This window comes from Ostrea edulis, chromosome 1 (assembly GCF_947568905.1).
Source record: "Ostrea edulis chromosome 1, xbOstEdul1.1, whole genome shotgun sequence".
In the NCBI taxonomy this organism is placed as follows: domain Eukaryota; kingdom Metazoa; phylum Mollusca; class Bivalvia; order Ostreida; family Ostreidae; genus Ostrea; species Ostrea edulis.
Genome location: NC_079164.1, coordinates 5,800,567 through 5,825,855, shown reverse-complemented (window position 1 = coordinate 5,825,855; position 25,289 = coordinate 5,800,567). Strand labels below are relative to the sequence as shown.

The 25,289-nt window shown below is 36.1% G+C and overlaps 1 protein-coding gene across 1 annotated transcript in view; it reads left to right on the top strand.

Moving 5' to 3' along the window:
- LOC125664355 (uncharacterized) overlaps positions 1-12,619 on the top strand; it is a 16,098-nt gene extending 3,479 nt beyond the window's left edge. Inside the window, exons 2-16 of the mRNA XM_048897070.2 lie at positions 2,833-3,669; positions 3,790-4,445; positions 4,558-4,732; positions 4,831-5,610; positions 6,262-6,434; positions 6,551-6,713; positions 7,805-7,890; positions 8,082-8,124; positions 9,443-9,555; positions 9,682-9,825; positions 9,976-10,179; positions 10,264-10,361; positions 10,459-10,624; positions 10,723-10,865; positions 11,011-12,619. Of these exons, the coding sequence (XP_048753027.1) occupies positions 2,850-3,669; positions 3,790-4,445; positions 4,558-4,732; positions 4,831-5,610; positions 6,262-6,434; positions 6,551-6,713; positions 7,805-7,890; positions 8,082-8,124; positions 9,443-9,555; positions 9,682-9,825; positions 9,976-10,179; positions 10,264-10,361; positions 10,459-10,624; positions 10,723-10,865; positions 11,011-11,749 (4,503 nt within the window). The 5' untranslated portion in view covers positions 2,833-2,849 and the 3' untranslated portion in view covers positions 11,750-12,619. The remainder of the gene's footprint in view (positions 1-2,832; positions 3,670-3,789; positions 4,446-4,557; positions 4,733-4,830; positions 5,611-6,261; positions 6,435-6,550; positions 6,714-7,804; positions 7,891-8,081; positions 8,125-9,442; positions 9,556-9,681; positions 9,826-9,975; positions 10,180-10,263; positions 10,362-10,458; positions 10,625-10,722; positions 10,866-11,010) is intronic.
- Positions 12,620-25,289: the final 12,670 nt, after the last annotated feature.

Below are 25,289 nucleotides of genomic sequence, written 5' to 3'. Positions count from 1 at the left end.
CTAGGTTTTTATATCTATGATTTCTAGGTTTTATATCTATGATTTCTAGGTTTTATATCTATGATTTCTAGGTTTAATATCTATGATTTCTAGGTTTTATATCTATGGTTTCTAGGTTTTATATCTATGGTTTCTAGGATTTTATATTTATGATGTTTGAGATTTTATATGATTTGCTTTTCATTACAACAAAACATAAACTTATTAGATGGACGCCAGGAATTTTGGATTTTACTGGAGACTTGAAATTTAACACGATGGTTTCACTGCGTTCACGATTTATCATTTTCCCGCGAATTTAAGGTATTACATGTCTAATAAGACATTTAAGGGAATGAAATATCACTGCTTAATTTATCATTAATAATATTTGACTGTTATAATCCTGAAGTTTTGTAAAGTTTTGACCATGCATTTATGAAATATGAAGGATTTTTAAACCCCACCCTCGCCCCCAAAATTTATGCAGGGGTTCTATATCATAAAGTTACTAAAATTCACCTTTACAGTGAAATTTTACTTTAAATTAGCATAAATAACATAGATATACCCAAATAAAGGCAAGGAAATGACATAAACTGTCTTTCACGAAAATTATTCCTGTTTGAACTGACCATGCTTGTTGAAAAATGTAAATTCCTGGTTTGTATTTTTTTTTTTTTTTAAAGCTGAAAATTTAAAAAAAGGAGTGGGCTCTAAATCACTGGGATAGAAATTGACTTTCATCATTCCTGTACTTAAATAAAACACAAAAAATACATTTTACCAGAAAGTTTTTGAATTTATTAGGCATTTATTTTCCCTACCTCCTATTTCATGATCTCGACATCCATGACACAGATGAAACTTTAAGCCTTTAAAAAAATAACTATGATCATTTCATGCTTATATTAAAAATTTTGTTTAAAAATGAATAAATAAACATTGTGACCTTTTAAACAAAATCCTTGAACTTTTCACCTTGAAAATAAATAGTAATTTGCAAAACAAATTCGGAATAAAGAAGGTGTAATCCAAAATGGAATCATCATATGCCATGAATACTAGTATGCAATCATTAAATTACACTAATATATACTGAAAAAATTCTGGTTTAAAGCATTTGGATAAAATTCAACAACTATACAAAATATATATGACCTTAAAAAAAAATATGCAGCTACATAAAAATTATGCATGCAAAATTTGTTGACCAGTTCAAATTCATTATGGCACACTTAAACTTTGAAATTATTACTTAATACTACTGACTAATAACACTTATAACATGAAAAATGTCCTTGACCTAGAAAAATACATAAATAATTTCAAATGCAATGCATGCATGCACAATTCATTTGGCTAAAATGCCTTTTCACCAACTTCAAGGATTACATATTCGCTTAATGAAGTTTGACCCTAAATGTGTCTTGGAACTTGAATATAACATTGACATTTTCTGATTGTTGACTTTCGCGGTGATGAACTTTCAATGGAACATAGATCAATACATGTCATATAATCATAAAGCTATAGCTATCAAGAGAAAAATTAACACAATTTTTGGAAAATTTCCTCTAGAGTTGTCTTTATGTTTGTAACACGAGGTAAACCATCACAAATTTTGCATTTTGATGAAGTGATATATCATAAATATTTCAATGCTTTCGTACTTGGAATTCTAAAAGTAGATTTTCCTGTAATGTGAAATTAAAAACATATGGCGATTGTAAACAGTCGTGAAATGAAAGCGCATAGATACGACGAGTAGAACGTTTCATACTCTGAAGAATGGCGTCACATACAATATCACCCAGGCATGGTTCTCTCAACTCTTGCGATCTTTCTACACGGACCCCATAACCCCCCCCCCCCCCCCCCCCCCCCCCCCCCCCCCCCCCCCAGTTGTACCAGTTTAAACATAGAAGCATTTATTGGACATATTAAGATCAAAGAATATTCGTCCCTTATTTCTTTTAAATTACAAAATTCACAATTCAATCGATGTTGTCTTGCTGTGCCATTATATATACCTTGTTCTAGTCTAAGCTGGTGAGCAGACAATCTAAATTTTGTTAAAAGATTAATAAAATTTTCCGAAATAGATTTTATAAAATAAAAAACTGAATGTTAACATTACCAAAAAGGTGTTAATACATCTAAGATAATACGATGTGAAATTCATGATTTTCGAAAGAAAAAAAGGTGCATGACCTGAACATTTTCTCAGTAAGTAATATGTTTCATGTTTCAGTAACATTCTAAGGATTACAACGATACAAGCGATATATTTCGCATTAGGTTTAATCCTGATATTTAATACAACAAATGTATATTAGAAACAGTTTTGAATTTTTATAAGTCCTGAAAAACATAAGGTCCCATTCAATGCCATATGTCTCTTTGAAAGTCAGAAAGATTTCCACATTTGTAATTCGTCACATTGTAAAAATTAGAATGATACTTTACAAAATTTTATTTCGCATTTCATACCAAGTAGCGAATTTCCTTAATTCCTGAACATCAATTAATCATAAACCACACTGCGTATAATTAGAGATTTGTATCTTTTCACATTGTTAGTGAAATTACTTGGGCTTAGTTTACTATATTGGTGCGTGTCATTCACACATAATGGTAGTTTTTATACGACTAGTATATAACTTACACACAAGTATATACAGGAATTGTTTGAAAAGAAGGGAGATAATCTCTTCCCCATCGTTTTATTTTACACTCAAACCTATCTCCCCCCCTTTTTATCTATAATAAAGCTTATGCAGGTACATCTAAAAAAATAAATAAAAAAATTTGAAAATAAACAACGCAATATATGTACAATATTCATTGTAGATAACACCAAATCAAAGATGTCCAACCTGCAAACTTTGCCAAGAACATCAGCGTATGATAGACGCAAACAATTTGATGTCTGTATTATGACGTGTAATGACGCAATATGCTACAAAAACCACGTCATGACGCTGCTATCGTCCTGTAAGGACGCCAACCTAAAGTATTTCCAATTAATCTTGCCAAACAATTGTGGTGTTGAAGAACAGATTAACTCAGCCATTGTAACGGCAATGATTGTCTGCAAACACAACGAAAAAGAGTTAAAGATTTACTATAGACAAATACAGACGAGGACCACTGTTATCACGGGAAGCATTGGCAGAGTCAAACCGCAGAATTTCAAAAATATTATATCAAATGTTGAAAACGAGGCCAGAATGTGCAGACTTTTTGATGAGATCAGAAGAACTGTGTCAGATTACAGTGTGTACGATGACGTCAGACAAGAAAATCCGTACGCTCAGGGTATTGTGGACGGCACGGATCCTGTGATGGCGCAGACGATCACCGGAGGAGCTGCTGAAGAAACCTTCAAAAAGCAGGCTTCTACCCCCACCCCAATGTCGCTAGACGTTTTTAAAAATCGGCGTTTTGATCTAGCAGACGACAAGCATAATAGAAACAGCAGTGCTACTGACAACTTACACGTCATCACAGAACTTACCAAAGAAGATGAATACGGCTACACGGCTCTCCATCATATCAATAGAGTTCAAGTGAAGCATGTTAGTAGTAGAGACAAATTCATCGAAACAAAATCTCTCATGTGTTCAGACAGTCATTCAGGGTCGTTTGTTTATGATGAATATATCTTACCAACAGGAAAGTACGATGGTGGGTATATAAAATAATATATTGACGATTTCTGATTCACAGTTTGCGACAGTAGATTTATCATTGTAATTTTTTCATAATGTCTTGATGATTCATTCATTACCTATGTTTCAATTACAGAAAACTTGGAAATGAATGACATTGTCTTGATGTACAACAGAGGTAATTGTAATGATTCGTCTGATTTCGAGAAATATATTGTCACTTCTGTAATGAGAAAATGTTTGACCTGCCGAAATTTCCGGGGTTTGGTCAGTCTTCTGAAGTGTCAGAAGAGAAGTATACAGCTCAACGCCTTCCAAAACATAGGAAATCTGCTGTACACCACAGAAGCTCGACGATGCAACACTTGGGATTTTGTGCATGGGATTTTAGAACTTTCTGAAATTATTGAACTGTGGTGCGGTGATCAGGACCTGCTTGTTCTGCTACTGCACGCAGTGTTGACGGCATTTTCAGTCCTATTTATGGCATTTAACTCAAGCATGGACGCTTCCATGAAATCTCCCGTGGAAGACATTTGTAAAAAAGTAAAGATGAAAATCACCAAAGTTGAAAAACTGCACACCACCAACGAAATACTGAAAAGCGTGTTTGATCATCTGAAAAGGTCGGCATCATGTTTTTCCGTTCATTTGGACGAAGTGTCTGTTCTTCGGATGGGAAATTGGTCGGATGCAATGAAGACCGAAAACAATAGATTAAAGATAAAAGACGAGTTTCCGACACTATCCGAGTTTGAACAAACAACAGTTATATATGGTCTTTTGAACCAGGTAGGGAATCTTACACCAATAAAATTTCAGTGTTTTACAAAACGCATGTACTAGAACATAATTACTTCAGTGCAATTAGATGTTTATTCATAACGATTGTGATGTATTTTAGGTGATACTACAGCCTGATGGAAACCACACGGGTCTTCTCGACGTGTTGCATGCCTGCTTAAAGACAACACTGAATTCTAAGAAGAAGGACAAAAAAGACGACGTGTCCGTATTCTACAAGCTGCTGTTGACAACAAAAATGATACGCAAAATTTTGGAGATCTCATCTTCACAGGGTTTGATCAATTATGTTTGTTAATATTATACATTATCAGGTACTTTTGTCGAATTTGAGGTGCTTCATTACCATATCTTATTCATTCTCTTTATACAGTGCAGTCTTGCTTGGATATACTACATTTGTACATGGATAATGTCAAAGTTCATCAAGCCATTCGACGATGTCTTTTGAAGGAAATTTCAAGTTTGCTATTCCACAGAGATGGACAGATTGTTCAGGAAATGTTCTGTATACTTTCCAAAAACAACTGCCACACACACTTTGATCTCAGGCAGATTACAGTCTCTCACGTAGAGAAACTACTTCATCCACTACGTATTTCCATTGACAGTGATACCTGTGACATCTGCGGTAACGTCCCAATTCCTCCACATTGGTGCCGGTTTTCGGGTACGGTTAATGATAACAAAGATGTCAATGTTCAAATCCTTCTTCCATCAAAGAACTGCATCATGAAAGGAATCATGGAAGATTACAGGGCAAGCTCGAATGGGAAAGATATTCTGAAAAACCATGAGACACAAAGAGACATGCTGCATTTGTTATGTAGAGAAGGCATGTCATCTAATGTTCTGCCACTGGTTGGTTTTCAGTGTCGACCGTTGCCTTTGTTTTACATTACACAGAAATGTACAGACAGTATGCTGCTTTCGGAGTATCTACGGAAGAAACGAGACGAGAAAGACTGGATATCACTGCCCCGGCTTTGCACGATGGCTGCAGACATTATAAATGCTGTGATTTTCCTCCATTCTAAAGGAATTGTACACCGAGGTCTAACGACGGCTAGTTTTTCAATCAGCAAAGACGAACAGATTCTCCTCTCTAGTTTGATAACCGCGTCTGAGGGCCATTTTTCCGAATTTATAGCAGGTATTAAGAAGAATGGAAATCTATCAGTTATTTGAAAGCTAGTCAAATAGTCACCTGAAATCGAAGTATTTGAATGCATCACTTCGTTTATTAACTAGTATTTCGTGAATTATAATGTTATATCAAGATTCACAAAAATTCTTAAATATACTGTCCGTTGACCAGTTTTGTTCTACCTGTCTCTGCCCAAAAATGATAAATACAGCTGAGTGATTGATTTCTAGTTATGCTTGACCACTACATATATACATGTAATTAGAGGCACGAAATTATTTTCTTCACCATGTACTGCTCAAATTTTACAATTAACATAATGTCAATTAGTAAAACAGTATAAAGATTCTGGATAATTAGTTGGAAATATGGAGTAAAACGTTTTCTTAACATGTCTTTAAGTATTAACAACAAACATCAGTCCATGCCGGTAAATAGTTAAATCCGATGTGAAGTGAAGCATACCAAAACTCACCCCTTTATATACCATATATACCGCATACATTTAACATTTATAATAACTAATATGGCAGATAAATAGAAAAGTACGACGGACACGGAGAGTTCTCTTATGATCCTGAATTTATTTCCTTAACTTATGTCAGCTTTAACGTTGTAAGCATATTCCACTGAGATAATCTGCCTTTGATCTTGTAGAATGTAAACATATTCCGCTGAGATGGTCTGCCCCTGAGTCGATTCTATATGATCGGTACAGTCCATGCAGTGATCAGTATATGGTGGGCCAACTTCTATATGAGCTGTTCACTCACGGATGTCACCCCTACACCGAGTTGTATGGGTATAAGCTGGACGATGTATTGCAACTGGTAATTCCTACAACCACAGAGTGTTTACTATTAAGCGAGAAAGATGACTAGAACTCAAATTGTCAATAAATGGATTGTTCACAAAGTAGTTCTTTAAGATTATCTCTTCTCTTCAGATTGTGTTCCAGAATTTGAAACCACGACAATGGCCATGTATTCCTCGAGAAATTCACCAAATCATACTGAGATTTGTAGACTCCAGTCCCCAGTGTAGAGCCTCTTTGCATGACGGCCTTCAAGAGTTGAACGACGTCTTGGCTAGAATATCATCAACTCAGGGTGAGGGAGAGGGCGAGATGGGATTTCTATAACATTTATTAACGATATCTTATCAATTACCTTCTACTGGCTTATAAACGGGGGTTGTGGAAGTAATGATTAGAGTTTCCAGGAGTAAAATATACATGTATATGAACAGTCAGCAATATATGCTAAAACAAAATATTGCCGTTCAATGATGACATAATATGCATTGTCATCCCTAGATTTCACACAGAACACTCAAAGCGATAGTTTTAAGTTTTCAAAGGAAAGTGAAGAAGGGGATATGTGAGACACCTTCGTTGTTTTATAGTTTCTGTAAGTCATGAAAAGCAAAGATAACGAACAGCGATCAATCTCATAACTCCTATAAGGAATATAGAATTAAGAGTTGTGTAAACATGGACCCCTGGACATTCCAGAGATGGAGCCAGGTGTCCAGGAGGAGTAAGTATTACCTGTCCTGTATCTGGATCCGGTATTGTTGTACACTTATCTAATGATAGAACAATTTATTTTTTACTTGCCGCTGCTTGATTTCTTTTAGCATGTGATATTTAAATTATTGACCGGTCAATAATTTTGCATTTCATGGCACAGCACATGAGTTTTTCTGCGAAAGCGCTGTATTGAAATAACTACATATGTTTTATTAACTTCAACACTGTGGGTCCGTGGGGATCCGGGTTAGAATAGGTCCTCAGTACCCCTTGCTTGTCGTAGAAGGCGACTAAATGGGGCGTCCTTCGGATGAGACCTCAAAAACCGAGGTCCCGTGTCACAGCAGGTGTGGCACGATGAAGATCCCTCCCCGTTCAAAGGCCACAAGCGCCGAACATAGGCCTAAATTTTGCAGCCCTTCACCAGCAGTGGTGACGTTTCCATATGAGTGAAATATTCTCGAGAGATACGTTAAACAATATTTAATCAATCAATCAACACTGTGGTTCTTGTAATTTTAGATAAAGATAAACAAATAAATTAATTCGATAATAAAAACAGTTATTTGATGTATATTAGGGAAACCGTCAAAACTATTTACTCTCGATGTGTGGCAGACCTCATGGCGGTATCGAAAGCTAACATGATTTTATGCTCTTTTTACTAAGGTTACAGAAAAAGACTGATAAATGCTCATAGAGAGGATATCAAGTATCCAGATCTGGACTCATCTCTACCAAAGGAACCGCAGAAGGTCAGTGTAGTGACATACTGATAACGAAAAACTAGCAATGAAAATGCAAATACTAAGTTAATCACGTTCTATATAGCGCCATTGTTCTATTTTCATACTGTCTATGCTGATAACCATTAGCATTCTCTAGCCCTTGAATGTGCATGGTAATTGCATGAGAATGTTGCATGTATGTGTTTTTCACACCATAGGAACTTCCAGACCTTATTAAACAGCTTAAAAGTGAAAAGGAGAGTGAGTACTACGTGTGCCACTGGGCATGTATTTCCAATATATCAATATACTCAGACGTTTTCTTCTCATGTGATTTTATGTCCCCGAGATCGAAGATCGGGGGGCATATTGTTTTGGTCCTTTTGTAATTCTGTCATCATTCTGTCTGAAACTTTAACCTTGCTAATAACTTTTGAACAGTAAGAACTAGAGCTTTGACATTTCATATGAGTAAGTGATAGAGCTTCATATGAGTATTTCTTAAGACAAGAACTTTCCGTGGGTACCAACATTTTTTACCCTGTGACCTTGACCTTGGAGTTTGACCTACTTTTTAAAAACTGTAACCTTGTTAATCACTTTTGAACAGTAAGTGATAGAGCTGTGATATTTCACATGAGTATTTCTTATGAAAAGGCCTTTCCATGGATACCAACATTTTTTACCCTGTGACCTTGACCTACTTTTTAAAAACTTTGACCTTGCTAATAACTTTTGAACAGTAAGAGCTAGAACTTTGATATTTCATATGAGTATACCTTGTGACAAGATTTTTCCGTTGTTACTAAACCTTTTGACCTTGACATTTGACATACTTTTTAAAAAAGATTGATATTGATTATAACTTCTAAATGGTAAATATTAGAGCTTTCGCAGAAGCATTTCTTGTGACAAGATCTTTCTATTGGTACCGAGATATTTGTCCTTCTGACCTTGGCCATTATCGGGGGTATTTGTGTTTCACAAACACGTATTGTTTTTATGTTGACCTTCACAATATCTACGAGTATTCAGCATTGATGACCATAAACGGAAAAGTACTTGGGTCAATTCTTTTTAAATTTTTGAATAATTACGTGCAAAGTAAATCCGTGGCATATTGTTCTATGAAATCATGTAATGATTCGTTATTTTGATAAACTATTCATGGAAATGTGTAAAGATTGAAAATAAAGAGAAATTTTGACCCAAGTCTATTCTCCATTGATGGCCTTTGGCTTTGCATACCTCTGGCTAATATCCACACTGAATGGGAATATGTTTCCTTCACAAAGGTGTCACTACTAACAGACATATATGCTTATTGTTATTCCTAATTGCATTAACTGTCTGCTGATGTCAGTTCTGAAGACGCGTTTTGAAGGAGAACCTATATAAAACTTAGAAAAAGTATATGCTTATTTTACGATAAATACAAATTTAATAATATTCCGTCTTTGGGAATGGTGATTCTTCGACATTTCCCAACTTTTCGATTCTTCAAGTTCACAAAATCATTCATTCAATATATCATAACATCTTTGTAAACGTATCTTTTACTTTTTTGAATGCATTTCAGACCCAGTGAAGAGTTACGCCAACCTCCGTAAGACATGGAGAAAACCCCGAACAATTTTAGCCGTTTCAGAAGCAGACATCACATCTAGTGATACTCCAAGCATTCAACAACAGGTCTGTAGATGAAAACACCAACCGAACGATCATCTTATCCTAACGCCTACCAGAAAAACAAATAACTTATCTACATGTATATCTATTTATATATTCCAATTTTGTACATATACATTTTATATCCAGGGCCAGAAATTAAAAGTCCAGGAACCTATTTCGCAGAAGTTTCTCGAAGTCTCCTTCACGGAACTTAGCAAATCTTCTCTCCAGGATGTCCTGAACGTTACAAAATGGCCTCCGGATTTGGAAAGGAAAGACCCATACACGCTGGTATTTCATACCGATAAAATAATAATAAGTAGTATCATCCTCCACAGTATAAATTGACTGATACTCAACTAAACTTTGTAAGGTTGAGAAGAATGTAGGCCTAGCAATGACTGAGCAATGCTTATTATAAAGAACATGTATTTTTTTAAGCATTTCAGTTGCAACACTGGAGAGACGCTCTCTCAGCTGTCTTTGAGTAGATGCTATGGTGACCCAGATAATCAGGAAAACAACGCCAAATATACCTTGATTATTCACCATCTTGTCCAGTTTATATATAGTTTACATGATCGTGGCTGGCTGTCACGTGATATTTGTTGCCGCCATCTTTACTATGATTTGCAGAAACATAAGGTAACATATCATTTTGATTGTGTGGTGGATTGCCCAGTGAGGTTTGCTGGTGTTGGTGATGATGAAAATCCTCTAACATTTCAGGTATTTTCACCACGACTGGGACGTATGGTGTATCTGTATCCTGACCAAATTTTGGATGACAGCGTTATTGACGAAGTCTTCCCAGATCGTAGGAACTGGTAATTACTATGATCCTTCATGCTGAAAATAGAATACAGGCTCATGATTAATCCATATATCGATAGTAATAGATTCCGTAATCGCTTTTTATATCAGGTATCCACTTGAAACCTTGCAACACGGACAATATTCTAGAGAGGGGGATGTTTATATGCTCGCAATGGCAATCTATGAATTCTACATGGGGCTTGAGATCAATATGGAGAATCCAATGTCTTCTTCAATGAACTGTGTACCATTTTGTAAAATCCCAAAGAGAGAGGTATTGCCTTCTTTCTCCTTTTTTCTTTCTTTTACAAGCCTTATACGTCAACGTTTTGTTTTAACTAAAATGTTGCAAAAACTCCTGGACTATTTTAGTTGATAGAACACATTTTGTCTGGAGAGGTACCTCAGCAGCCTGTGTACTGTCCTAAAGACCTTTATGAAGTGATGATGAAGTGCTGGAACAGAGACAGAACCCAAAGACCTACATGTACCGAAATCCTGCAGACGACCACCAAGTAAGACTCCACTCATTCAGACGTATATTTACACGTGTACACTGTGTGTAGTTTTCCAATAAAACGCACAGACTTTAGATTTGAAATATGGTATCTAATAAGGGCGATAAGTAAGAAGAATGTTCATTTTTAATGTTCTCTGTAGATTAATATTCCAAAGTGAAGACATGATGGACGATGATTTCTGTGAAGAGCAATATGAAGAACTTCCGGAACCTCCACTTCCGCCTAGAAATCCCGAATGCCTACCCAGTGGTCCTTCAGATCCAGAACCATGCGTTCCAAACAATGGTGTCCAGTCCTATAGCTTACCACGCGAATACCCAATATTCGGACAGTTTACAAGACCCCTCATCCCATCCAGATTTGATACCCAAACCAAAATGAATCCTTTATACCGCTCTGGATTTGACAGGACAGATTCCAAACGAAGTAATATCAGGAAAAGCAGCCATTGGACAATGGGAAGGATGTGCAGCGAGGAAGTCTCGTTCGAAGAGATTTCCTCAATAAATTCGGATAGCACTTTATCTATCGCTAACTCGAGTTCGGACAGTGACTTTTCTTTCGCAAACTCGAGATCCAGTGGGTGTGAAATTCCCTCAATGGGTTCTAGATCTTCTTTAACAACTGCAAATACATCCGTAGAATATTACAACTCAGCACAAGAAGACGATACATCACGGACACTGGAAAACATCCCGATTTATACACGAGAGATTGTCAGACACGATTACATGGAAGTTCTCCCAGAGATGACTAATGTAGACAATGAGGACATTGCCAGCAATATCACACGATTTACAGACTCTGCTCAGGGCATTTACAACGATTTTGATAAAGAGGAACAAGATTTTGATTATCTTCATCCCACTTATAAATGACACTGATCCATTGCTGAGAAGAAGTAATGACCTCACAGAACAAGAAACAGATCACACGTCATCAGTCCCAGCAAACACGTCATTTTTATATTGCATTTAAATACAACCTATCGTTGGGTCAAATGTTGTCTGACTTGTTTCATAGCGATTGTTAGACCGTTCGTGACAAACTGATTTTGACTACCGGGGGTATGTATAACTCCGTTTATCTGATCAAGATATAGGGCCCACGGCTCGTGTGACTGGTTGACAGGAAATGCTTACTCCTCCTAGGCACCTGATCCCACCTCTGGTAAAGGAAGAATGTTTCAAATTGATGTATATACTGAGTATAGAATCAAATGTAGGATATCATAAAATGGATTGAAAATCCTCTCGCTGATGAGAACAAAAAAGTTACACTTGAAGGATTTATGTTTAAAAGATAGTCATTTACCGGTATTACTACTACAACACTACGTATTTAAATATCTAGATTTTCGAAATACGTCGGGCGATGCAAGGAATGCCGTTTTACACTTTCATTTGTAGCAATCTATGTGGTGTTTTAATTGCCATAGCTATAGCCTTTTATGTATATTTGTCAGATAGCACTAAGATTGACATGCTTTGTAATGTTCAATCCCACCTCTGGTATATCCAGGGGTCCATGTTTACCCAATTCTCTATTCTGAATTGCTGATAGGAGTTATGATATTGATCACTGTTCGTTATCTTCACTTTCATTCACATTTTCCTTTCATATTATAACGCTTAAGATTTACATACTTCGCAATATTATTACTCATATGATATCAATGATATAGCTTTTTCTAAATTCATGTATTATTGCATATCATCATTCCGTAATAAATGACATTTGTATAGGAACTCATAGTTTTTATTTTGTATATACAAGATTAGTGTAACAAGGGAAATGTTATTTTAAGAGTTCATATAATGAAAGTCTATTCTATCATTTATTATTCATTTTTAAAGGAAAGTTTCGATTACCGATATACGAGGGCTGTTCAATATACTGACCTGTAAGACTTTTGCCCTTCGGCACCGGAATTTTTACGGCTGTACCATCACATGAGAAGAATATGCAATAAAGAACCTTATTTTTGCTTATGGTTCTTTTGTCAACTACGGGCCTTCTACCGTGTTTAGTTAGCCATATTTAAATGCACCCGCGATAGCGATATGCCAACAGCTTTGGGAATATCATGAATCGTGTATCTGCAATCACTTTCATTTATTTCCCTGAATTTTGAGACATTTCCCTTGCCTGTTACAGTCGCAGGTCGGCCAGATTTTGCTGCATCTTTGACGGACTCTGTGTCAGTCAGAAATTTCTTTCTCTACCTACGAACTGTCTCATAAGATACCTTATCAAACCCATAAAATTCCCCCAATTCAGTAAAAATCTGCATTACCTAATGAACGAGTTTTGTGCGAACTTTTATATAAGATCTAGTTTCTTCATTATTCTCAATCTGTTTCCCAATCATTTTTACAACAGTGGTCAACGACAGGACCTATTGAAATGAATATAAGTTTAAAACCCATGATACTCTGGTTGTACTATGATATTATCACTTTGATATTCCGGTTGTACTGTGCTATGAATCCTATGATACTCTGGTTGTACTGTGATATGAACCCTTTGATACTGTGGTTGTACTGTGTTATGAACCCCATGATACCCTAGTTGTACTGTGTTATGAACCCCTTGATACTGTCGTTGTACTGTGTTAAGATTGATTGTATCTTGCTTAACGTTTCGCTCGAGAAGTTTTCACTCATATAGAGACGTCACCAAGACCGGTGAAGGGCTTCAAATTTAGGACTATACTCGGCGCTTACGGACATTGAGCAGTGAGGTTTCTTTATCGTGCCACACCTACTGTAACACGAGTCATCCGTTTTTAAGGTCATCTCCGACGACCCGTGACATTCACACCTGATGCCGAGCGTTTGGCGATGGAACTGTCACTACCTGTTTTAACGACTTACTAGGTGTGTTGCGGCCGGGATTCGAACCCCGCCCTCCCGCATGCGGCGCGAACGTTCTAACCTCTCGGCCATCGCTGCGGTGATTACTGTGTTATGAACCCCATGATACTCTGGTTTTACTGTGTTATGAACCCCATGATACTGTGGTTGTACTGTGTTATGAACCCCATGATATCCCGGTTGTACTGTGTTATGAACCCTATGATACTGTGGTTGTACTGTGTTATGAACCCTACGATACTCTGGTTGTACTGTGTTATGAACGCCATGATAATCCGGTTGTACTGTATCATGAACCCCATGATACTGTGGTTGTACTGTGTTATGAACTTCGTGATACGCTTGTTGTACTGTGTTATGAACCTCGTGATAATCCGTTTGTACTGTATTATGAACCCACGATACTGTGATATGAACCCTATGATACTGCTGATATCGAAGAAGTACGTTGTTGAGCATAATTTAATATCTATTTATAAACACTCGCTACCAACCCTCTATAACCCTCATCTACAATTCTAATTTCTCTTGGAAACACTTAGTGGTAGAGCGTTTTGTTTCTTAACCGGGAGATCGTGAGTTCGAGCACTGCCCGTGCCACGACACCATCACTACCCACGAGTAGCGCTTCGTGGTGTTTCTCCTTTCATCTTGGCGGATCAAGCCAACTTTTGTTGAATCTGTGGGGCGCCACCTACTGGAGGTTGTGTTTAGGTCACATCAATTTTATCCAATCACCAAACCGTAATCCTAGACACCTTACGTCACCTCTGGTATGTCAGGGTCCGAGTTTGCCCTGCAATTTGTTTTGTAATTTTGTATTCTTTATAGGAGTTATGAGATTGATCACTTATTTATCTTCACCTTTTTATTATGAGCAATTTTACATTCTTTATTTGTCTTATGATGTATCTAACGACAGCTAGAATATGAATCCAGTTCCCCCTATCTCCTTTGTGTTCATATAAATACTCTATCTAATACTGCTTACTGAAGACCTGCATTCAATCTATATCACATTTAACTAATGTATAAAATTTTCATCTTATTTTTTAGATAAACAGTATAAATATTAGATCGTAGTATCAGTTCCAAAGCAACTTGTAAAAGTTTTCTAAGCTTTAATTCTTGAATTTGGACGTTGTAAAAAACGCCGATGAAATTGTAAGAGAGTGCACTAGTACTGGTGGCCGGTATAAACAGGTTTGACTGTATCTGCAGCGTATCATTGTGGGGGTTATATAATGACCTTATTTCATTGAATAAAATGCAATACTAAAATGCTGGAGATGTATACATCGACTCCAATTAAACAAAGGAAGCAAAACCTTACTTAGTATGATAAAAATAGAGAAAGCACGATCCTACTTGGTGTGATAAAAACACGGCTTTACTAAGTATGATAGGAACACAGAATAGAGAGGATATTTAGAATACAGTTGTTATAGGTCACACACGTGTCTACGTATATAAACATCCCGATGTTGATTAAAAGCAAATAGATTCGTGTGTCCTAATAAATTACGGAAAACACATGACATGAAATATATATTTCTACGGTCACCTGATAAAGTATCACAAAACACCCTGTAGACAGCCCAGTCAATACAACTGGATGACAAAAATGTAGTTTAGTTCTGAGGTTTTTCCAAATGACCTCACTTCCGGGTCATTCATGGATGAAGGACCAGAACACGAAAACGATAAACTATGTTTGTGTCAAGGATAAACTTCCCATGCCAATCTACTGCTGCAAAAGATGTGTCCCGGGCAGTAGGATGTAGCTAAGATAATTATTTCTACTTTCATTTACTTTGGCCCTGACCATATGTCTTTAGTACCGAATTAGGAGAAATCCTCTGCTTATAGTCCACTTTTGGTCTAGTTATGATATTTCTATATGTCCTTGAAATAAAGTTGATAAATACCTGGAACTCCATTTTTAAGTTTTAAAATGTTGACATCGGTTCAGGGTCATGACCAACTTTCTTGTCACAGGCCAAGTATGAGCTGAAGTTTCGGGAGTAAGGAATATTTCTGCTGACTAAAACATCAACTTTCTAGCCATAGGCCAGGTATGAGCTGAAGTTTCGGGTATAGGAATATTTCTGTACACTCAACATTTTCAATTTACAAGCCAAACAATACCACTACGGACTGAAACCTCTGGCCCCGAGGTTATAATTCTGGGAGAGGACTTGTAGTTCATATTAGCTATGAATACATAATGGGAGATATACAACGTAAGGCTTGTACAGAAATCAAGATTAACATCCATAATGAGATATACGGTTTGTACAGAAATCAAGATTAAACAAATTCAAAATTTCGTTTGAGATAAATATATTACTCATGTAAAACTTATACGGTACCAATTTTGATGTACCAGATGTGCATTTCGACAAATAATGTCTCTTCAGTGATGCTCAACCCAAATGTTTGAAATCCGAAATCACAATGAAGTTTTAGAGCTATTATAGCCAAAAACAGCGTGACAAAAAGTGGAGTCAAATTCGCCTAAGGATAAGAGCTGTGCATGAGGGAGATAATCCTTAATTTTGAAATGAATTTCTAAATTTTATAACAGCAATTAAATATACATCCGTATTCTCAAGCTAGTAAAGAAGTACTTAGCTACTGGGCTGTAGAGACCCTCGGGGACTAACAGTCCACCAGCAGAGGCCTTGACCCAGGGGTCATAACATGTTTGCTATTTGAAACAGTTTGGTATATCCATATAAATTCTGGATGCCCTGAAAAAACAAAATTCGGGTCTAATAATAATACAGACGTTATTTGTACACTTTATCTGACCTTGACCTACAAACTTGTGGAGAGAATTGAAATTACTGATCAAGCCAAACTTGTAAAAAGCGGAGAAACAACTGAATCAAGTTTTACGTCATTACACGAAGTTTATCACCGACATCTGACGTTTTGGACCCACGCTCCCTTCGATCCTCCCCTCTGTAATGTATAAACAAAACTAATAAGAAATACTTCATGGAAAATCGTGGATTCTTTGTCGGTTTATCTATTTAATTTTTAATTCCTAAATGTTATTTTGCGCTTTTACAGGACGACGAGAAACAAATTAATGTAAACAATCAAAGACTTTAAATTCAACATAAATAACACAGGCACTTGTTTTTGTAAATAGCTTACGACCTATGTATACCAATAATAACACAGGCAATTGTTTCTGTAAATAACTTACGACCTCTGTATACTAATAATAACACAGGTAATTGTTTCTGTAAATAACTTACGACCTCTGTATACTAATAATAACACAGGCAATTGTTTCTGTAAATAACTTACGACCTCTGTATACTAATAATAACACAGGCAATTGTTTCTGTAAACAACTTACGACCTCTGTATGCTAATAATAACACAGGCAATTGTTTCTGTAAATAACTTACGACCTCTGTATACTAATAATAGCACAGACACTTGTTTCTGTAAATAGCGTACAACCTCTGTATACTAATAATAGCACAGACACTTGTTTCTGTAAATAACTTACGACCTCTATGTACTAATAATAACACAATCACTTGTTTCTATAAATAACTTATGACCTCTTTATACTAATTACTTACGACCTCTGTATACTAATAATAACACAGACACTTGTTTCTGTAAATAACTTACGACCTCTTTATACTAATTACTTACGACCTCTGTGTACTAATAATAATACATACATTTGTTTCTGTAAATAACGTACTACCTCTGTATACTAATAATAACACAGGTACTTGTTTCTATAAATGACTTATGACCTCTGTATACCAACGATAACACAAGATACCTAGCTTCAAATGACTCCGAATGGCACCCCCTGAGAATGTCGGTCTTTTGAGCTTCCAGGGAATATGCTATGTAAATGTACTTACTACCGTTCTCTTGTACAATCATTCAATTAAAAAATATACATGTATGGCATGATTGCAATCATTGACTATTATAATTATCCGAAAACTGCAACAAAACATGGTGTCTACAGCTCGATTTTCTGTTTTATATACCACGAAGTGCTTAAAAATAAAGTTTCATTGTTCAATTATTACAATGAATTGATACGATGTTTATTACCAAAACAATTTCTTGAAAATATTACTTTGTTAACAAAATAAAACTTTTGAATTGAAGACGCTGTACGCTATTTTTAGTTACTGAAAAAAGCCAATTAAGCTATTCGTACGTTTCGGGATTTTACATCTTGTCAGAAGATAGAAGCTAAGACTTCCCGAATGGATAATTAAAAATATTTTGGGTGGGAATCATTTCTGATGAAGATGATAATGGAATTATGACTTACTGAAAATACAACTTCGTTAACTAGTATGAACAAGATGTGTTGTGAAACACAAATGCCCCCGATAATGGCCAATTCCGAAGATGGCCAAGGTCACAAGGGCAAATATCTTGGTACCAGTAGAAAGATCTTGTCAAAAGAAATGCTCATGTACAATATAAAAGCTCTAATATTTACCATTTAGAAGTTATGACCAATGTAAAAAAAAAAATTAAAAGTAGGTCAAATGTCAAGGTCAAAAGGTTTAATACCAATGGAAAGGTCTTGTAACAAGGAATACTCATGTGAAATATCAAAGCTCTATCTCTTACTGTTCAAAAGTTATTAGCAAGGTTAAAGTTTTCAAAAAGTAGGTCAAACTCCAAGGTCAAGGTCACGGGGTCAAAAACGTTGGTACCCACGGAAAGGTCTTATCACAAGGAATACTCATGTGAAATATCAAAGCTCTATCTCTTATTGGTCAAAAGTTATTAGCAAGGTTAAAGTTTCAGACAGAATGACAGACAGGACAAAAACAATATCCCCCCCCCCCCCCCCCCCCCGATTTTCGATCTCGGGGGCACAAAAATATTTCTGCCAATTGCATATATCATGTAGATCTATGGAAAATCAGTGAAAATGCAGATCAAAGATTATTTGGAAGTATGCAAAATAGAACAAGAAAAGTTTTTATTGATGGTTATTGACTTTGTGGTATGTATTGATGTGACAAGTACCGAAGTCTTATGAAACCCACCACAAAAACAAAGAACGCTGCAGGCACATAAAAATGTTTTTCGAAGGGAACTGCTCCGGCTACCCTTTTAATTGACAATGAACATTACCTGCTATTTTCATATATGCATATGAAGATATATTGCGAGACTGGCCCCTCCAATATTTTCTAATAGTACTGCGTAGTAGTGAATGAGAAGATATTAATACATGTGTAAACTTGAAAGTTATAATTTGAAGCCCTGTAGCAAAGGATGAACCACCCCCTCCCAGTCTGAGGGAAACTTTTTTAACCCACAGCAATGACGAACACTATAACACCCCCACTGATAAAAGTTCTGAAGATCTTTATCAGGACTATTATATTTTTATTATTGCCTGTCAGGAAAAAAAAAAGGCAGGGGCAACTTCCAATTTCTCCGGTGCTCCCCTCCCTAATTTTACGGAAATGTGCCGATATGGAAAAATTCACAAGCATCTGAAGTATGGACACCACAACCCCTTTCTGATTTTTTTGGGCAGCGATTATTTCTCCGAAATGTGTGGATTCCTAATTTGGATTTATGTAATCGTGAACACGCTTTTTGTAAGCCGTATACATGTTTATAAATCTGAGCATTTTATAATACCAGTCCAGTAGAAGGCCAATTTCTAAAACTTATAAAAAGCGTGAAACGACTACATCAATCGAAAGTGGGATGAGACAGAAAAGGAATCAACATAATTTGAAAAAATTGTCACCGCAAAAAAAAAAAAAATAATAAATTAGAAGGGGTTAGTTGTATCTACATGTGTATATATCAGGTGTCTGTAGAAAAAATGGGGGTGGGGCGGGGGGTGGAGCCCCTTTTATATTTTGAAGCATTTCTCCCATAACGTTAGTAACTAAATAATTTAAAATACATGTAACACCCATTGTGGTCAATGGTCACCATTAAAACTATCCAAAAGCTGTTATCTTCAATTCATCTTTCTATAAATACATGTAACTCTAAAGGATTCCAAACTGAATTTTAGAAGAGCGTGCTAACCAGTCAAAATCGCGCACTTCAGTATAAAGCACTTCGTGGTATGAATCGGAAAATCGAGCTGCAGACCCATGTTTTGTTGCAGTTTTCGGCGATAATAGGCAATGAATGCAGTAATGTCATACATGCTTTTTTAGTTGAATGATTGTACTAGAGAACGGTAGTAAGTACATTTACATAACATATTCCCTGGAAGCTCAAAAGGCCGACATTCTGAGGGGGGGGGGGGGTGATATTCGGTGTCATTTGAAGCTAGGTACCTTGTGTTATTATTAATATACAGAGGTCATAAGTTATTTACAGAAACAGGTGCCTGTGGTAAATAAACTTCGATATACAAATTTCCGGTCAACAGAAAGTCACAGGGATGTAGCTTGATTGGTCTGTGGTTATTAATATTAATCAGTAGCTCTTTGGTCTATCCCCTTTATATCCCAGAGAGCTACAGTCTGCACTGCCAGGGGCGGATCCAATAATTGCGGTTTCGGGGGCGCCACTTTATACAAATTTCATAGAGCTTGAAATATGTCCCCTATTTAGTCATTTGGATTATTTTCCATCATAAATAAGATGAAATTAATAAAATGACGCTAATTTTAAGGCTTTTGGATGATATATACATTTATTTAGCAATATTCCATTATCACCTGCATATGGTGTTTATATATCTCAACTGATTCGATATGCAAGAGCTTGTTCTGGGTATAGTCAGTTTTTAAATCGAGGTAAGCTACTGACAAACAAGTTGATGGTACAGGGATTTCAACAGTCTTGATTGAAGTCAGCATTTCGCAAATTCTATGGTCGTTATAACGATCTAGTTCGTCAATACAACCTCGCATTGGGTCAAATGCTGTCTGACGTGTTTCATACCGATTGTTAAGGCGTTCTTGGCACACTGATTTGACTGCGGATAACTCCGTTTACCTGATCAGGATATGGGGCTCACGGCGGGTGTGACCGGTCAACAGGGGATGCTTACTCCTCCTAGACACCTGATCCCACCTCTGGTGTGTCCAGGGGTCCGTGTTTGCCCAACTATCTATTTTGTATTGCTTGTAGGAGTTATGAGATTGATCACTGTTCGTTATCTTCACCTTGCACAGACTAAATGTATAGTTAAAGAAAGAAGACAGCTATATTTCATGACTGATATGTTTATCAATATGATTTCACAGCAATTAATTTAATTCAAGCACAGCTGTGATTCTTGGCTTCTTTTCGTATGTAATTCTAAAATTGTATATTTGTATTTCAGAAAATGAGAAAGATACATCCAATGAGATTAAAGTAACTGAAGCAATATTTGTCGACTCACTGGAATCTATAACCAAGGAAAATGATGGTAATTATTATCTTAAAATATCGTGTATGGTGCGCACCATCAGTATTTGATGCGCAAATGTAATCCTATGTATCGTAGACATCCACAAAATAACGCAATGAATAAAAAATCACGGTCAAAATGCTACAGAATAAATGAAAACTTTCCTCATTTTTTGCATTTGTAAACACACTTGTGGTGATGGTAATAACAATGAAAGCTATGTCTCTACTGCATTATTTCTATTTGTAATAAATGTTCAATGAAAGCTATGTATCTACTGCATTAGTCTATTTGTAATAAATGTTCAATGAAAGCTATGTCTGTACTGCATTATTTCTATTTGTAATAAAATGTGACGATATTTAGATTAGAATCTATGTACAAAGGAAACACTAAATATATCATGTGTTTCAAAATGGTAATAGACATTTAGTTGTTTGACCTGTTATGTTTCTACCAAAAACATAAAGAATTATTTTCATGCAGCTGAATTACGTTAAAACATTACTAACATTCCTTGAATTATGTCACAAAAGATTTACATTGAAAAGAAAGTGCTGCTAGGAGATTGGTTCCTCAGGTCGTGAGTTCAACCCCGGGTAGGGGCGGAAGTGGGTATTCAAATAAAGTTAAATTTCCTGTGCTTTATATCCAATATTTCTTCACTTTCGATTCAATATTTTGATAAATGGCTAGGCTCCGTAGAACTAAGATTAAAGATGGATACCTTCACAATTGGTACCGTATAAGTTTTACATGGAGACGCTTCGTGTCGTTGCTAAGTGAATCATCGCGCGGCTCAGTTGACTTGTATTTTTCCGATTTTATCACAACTTTATGTACATTTTGATAATCGAAGGTTAGCATCTTTGTCTCTTGTATTGAATTATAAGGAATGACTTTAAATTCTGGGGCAAGTTATACGAGTATAACCTGGTTTGGGTCAATTTACGCTTTTTTATAATCCGCTTCGGTTAGGAATCATTATAAAACGTACAGTGTACATAAAGAGGGTTTTCTTGGGGGGGGGGGGGGGGGGGGGGGGGGTTACCATATCAGAGAAAATGGGGTTTGGATCAAGCTAAAGAAGTTTATTAGACGGAATAAAGCCCTTCTGCATAACTTACGCGTTGTTCGTGTTGATTTTCGTAAAGCAGTGATTTTACTGTGGAGTTCTAGAGAAGGGCTTTATCCCGTCTAATAAACTTCTCTAGCTTGGGCCCCCAAAAGAAACCAAGTCTCATTTTCTCTGATACGATACCCCCCAAAAAACCCTCTTTCCGGGGAAACTTCCCCTTTATATACATTTTACATGTATATTGATTCTTAAACGAGGAAATACGAATCATCGCCCTATATTTGCCCATGGTATTTGCAACGCTCTATAAGATAATCGGTGATTTTACTGTGGAGCGTTGCATGCAACGCGTGAGTTATGGAGAGGGGCTTTATTCCGTCTAGTAAACTTATAAAGCTTGATCCACCCCAAATAAACCAAGCCCCGTTTCCTTTGATATGGTATCCCCCCCTCCCCAAGAAAACCCACTCCCCGGGGAAATTTCCCCTTTATGTACATGTTGTATCGATTCTTAAACGAGGAAATAAGAATCGTCGCCCTATATATACTCCTGTTATTTGCAACGCTGTACGGGGAAATCGCAATCTGATTAAAATCAGCTCCTCGATCCGCTCCTTTATTTCTTTTGATTTGTCGCTCCTCGAGTAGCGACAAATCAAAAGAAATAAAGGAGCGGATCGAGGAGCTGATTAGCGACAAATCAAAAGAAATAAAGGAGCGGATCGAGGAGCTGATTAGCGACAAATCAAAAGAAATAAAGGAGCGGATCGAGGAGCTGATTTTAATCAGATTGGGGAAATCGGGGATTTTAATGTGCAGTGTTGCCTGCAACGTCTTGGTGTTAAATGCTGGTGTGTCCAGAGGTCTGTGTTAGCCCAACTATCTATTTTGTATTGCTTATAGGAGTTATGAGATTGATCACTGTTCGTTATCTTCATCTTTCATCCTATAATAGCATGATGGTAATGTTTCAATTTTGTAAATAATATTTATAATAATTAGGGCACATGTTTTGTTAAAATGTTGATATCGACATGTACATTTGAAAGAAAAAAAAAAGAATTGAAAGAGAAATTGTACAACGGAATAAGCCGCTTGAAGCATACGATATTGTTCATAAATCTTTCTATATTTTAGACAATTTCCTTGATATTCATAGAATTATTTTTTTGTCAGTTTATTCTTTTATACAGAGAGTACGAACTCGATGTATATTTTGGTATCGTAATCTTCTCGGGATTTTAATACCCCAAAACGTATACGCAACGAGTTGCAGATAATAGTATATAGCCTAAAGTATATAATAAGAAATATTGATTGATTGTATCTTGCTTAACGTCTCGCTCGATAATTTTTCACTCATATGGAGACGTCAAACATTTTAAAAGAAAAAGAACAAGAAAAAAATAAATAAATAAACAAATGGACCAACTCATAAAAAATGAAAAAAGTCTAGAAAATCGAATCAACATCAGACATTCCCGTACTGATCATGTCTAGGGTAGATGTGTAAAAATAACAACATAGAATCACGGAAACTAATGAATGGGTTTTACGCATAAGGAATTGGTTATGAAGGTCACCGCAAAAGAGTATCACAATTGATTGCCCTAAAAACCTGTCTTCGGTGTAAATAGGTTTGTCGATTTAGTGTAGCTACGCCTATGTCTACGTTGCAAACTTTAGTAACATTATTCTGTAGTTTATGTTTTGATATTATTCTCTGTTAATATTGACTACATTATCTAATTCTCTTTGTTTGTCCAGAAAAAGGGACAGGTCATCCCGAAAATTTGACAATCTGCTGGTTTGTATCGTTGGTCATTGTAGTGCTTTGTAAAAAAAAAACCAACAACATGCATTTGACCTTGTATTCACATTATGGATCTATATATATCAATCAATCAATCTATCTATCTATAATTAAATAAAATAGCAGGAAAATATGCAGTTCCAAAATATATTCAAATGAAAAGTGAATATATTTTGGAGCTAGTAATTTGAATATAATTTGGAGCTAGTGATTTAAATATACATGTATTTTGGGACTACATATTTTCCTGCTTTTTTCTTTAATTATTTTGCACTCTTTCTATTTGGATTATATATATACTCGTGTGCCAAAGTGCGATTGTCTAATACGCCATAGTGCGATGGTGTGACACGCCAAAGTCCATTGGTCTGTAAACGACACAGTGTTTTGGTACAGACTGAGCCAACCCCGTGTTCTTTTCCACATTAAAATATCAGTGAACAAGAGGCCCATGGGCCACATCACTCACCTGAGAAAAAGAGTGTTTATGTTTTAAACCCAACATGGCAGGTGTGACCAGAAAATCAATAGGGGGTCATACACGTTGTAAATATGTGCATTAAGTGTGTAATTATAACAATTGAATGCCCTTCAGTCAAAGATTTTTGGTGCCAAGATTAATGATATTCACCAAGTTGTTCAAAAGGAATCAACGGCGAGTTTTCTTCTTCTTAATTTATAAATGAAGACAAAAATGAAATTATATCACTAGATTTATTTGGATGCAAAATTAACAAGAGAAGAAAAGATTGAAAATTTATCTACATTTTTTCCTATATATTCCCATGTAAAATTTCTTAAACACTCCTCCTTATATATTCCCATGTAAAAAAAAAAAAAAAAAAAAAAAAATCAAAAAAAAAAAAATCGATCTTCTATGTGGCCCCAACCTTCGCCAGGGGACCATGAATTCCACAAATTTTAATCTGCACTACCTGATAATGCTTTTACATTAAAATGACTAATCATTACTATGCTCTTCTTGAGATGAAGATTTTTGAACATATATTTTTTTAAATATTTCAATGTCAAACTTTGAACCCCTATTGTGGCCCCTCCCTACCCCCTGGGGGCATGACTTGAGCAAACTTGAATTTACACTACCTGAAGATGCTTCCATATAAATATGATTAATCACAGCTTTGCTATTCTTGAGAAGAAGATTTTTAAAGATTTTCCCTATATATTTGTGTGTAAAACTTTGATCCCCCCTTGGGGCCCCATCTTATCCCCGGGGGCCAGGATTTGAACAAACTTG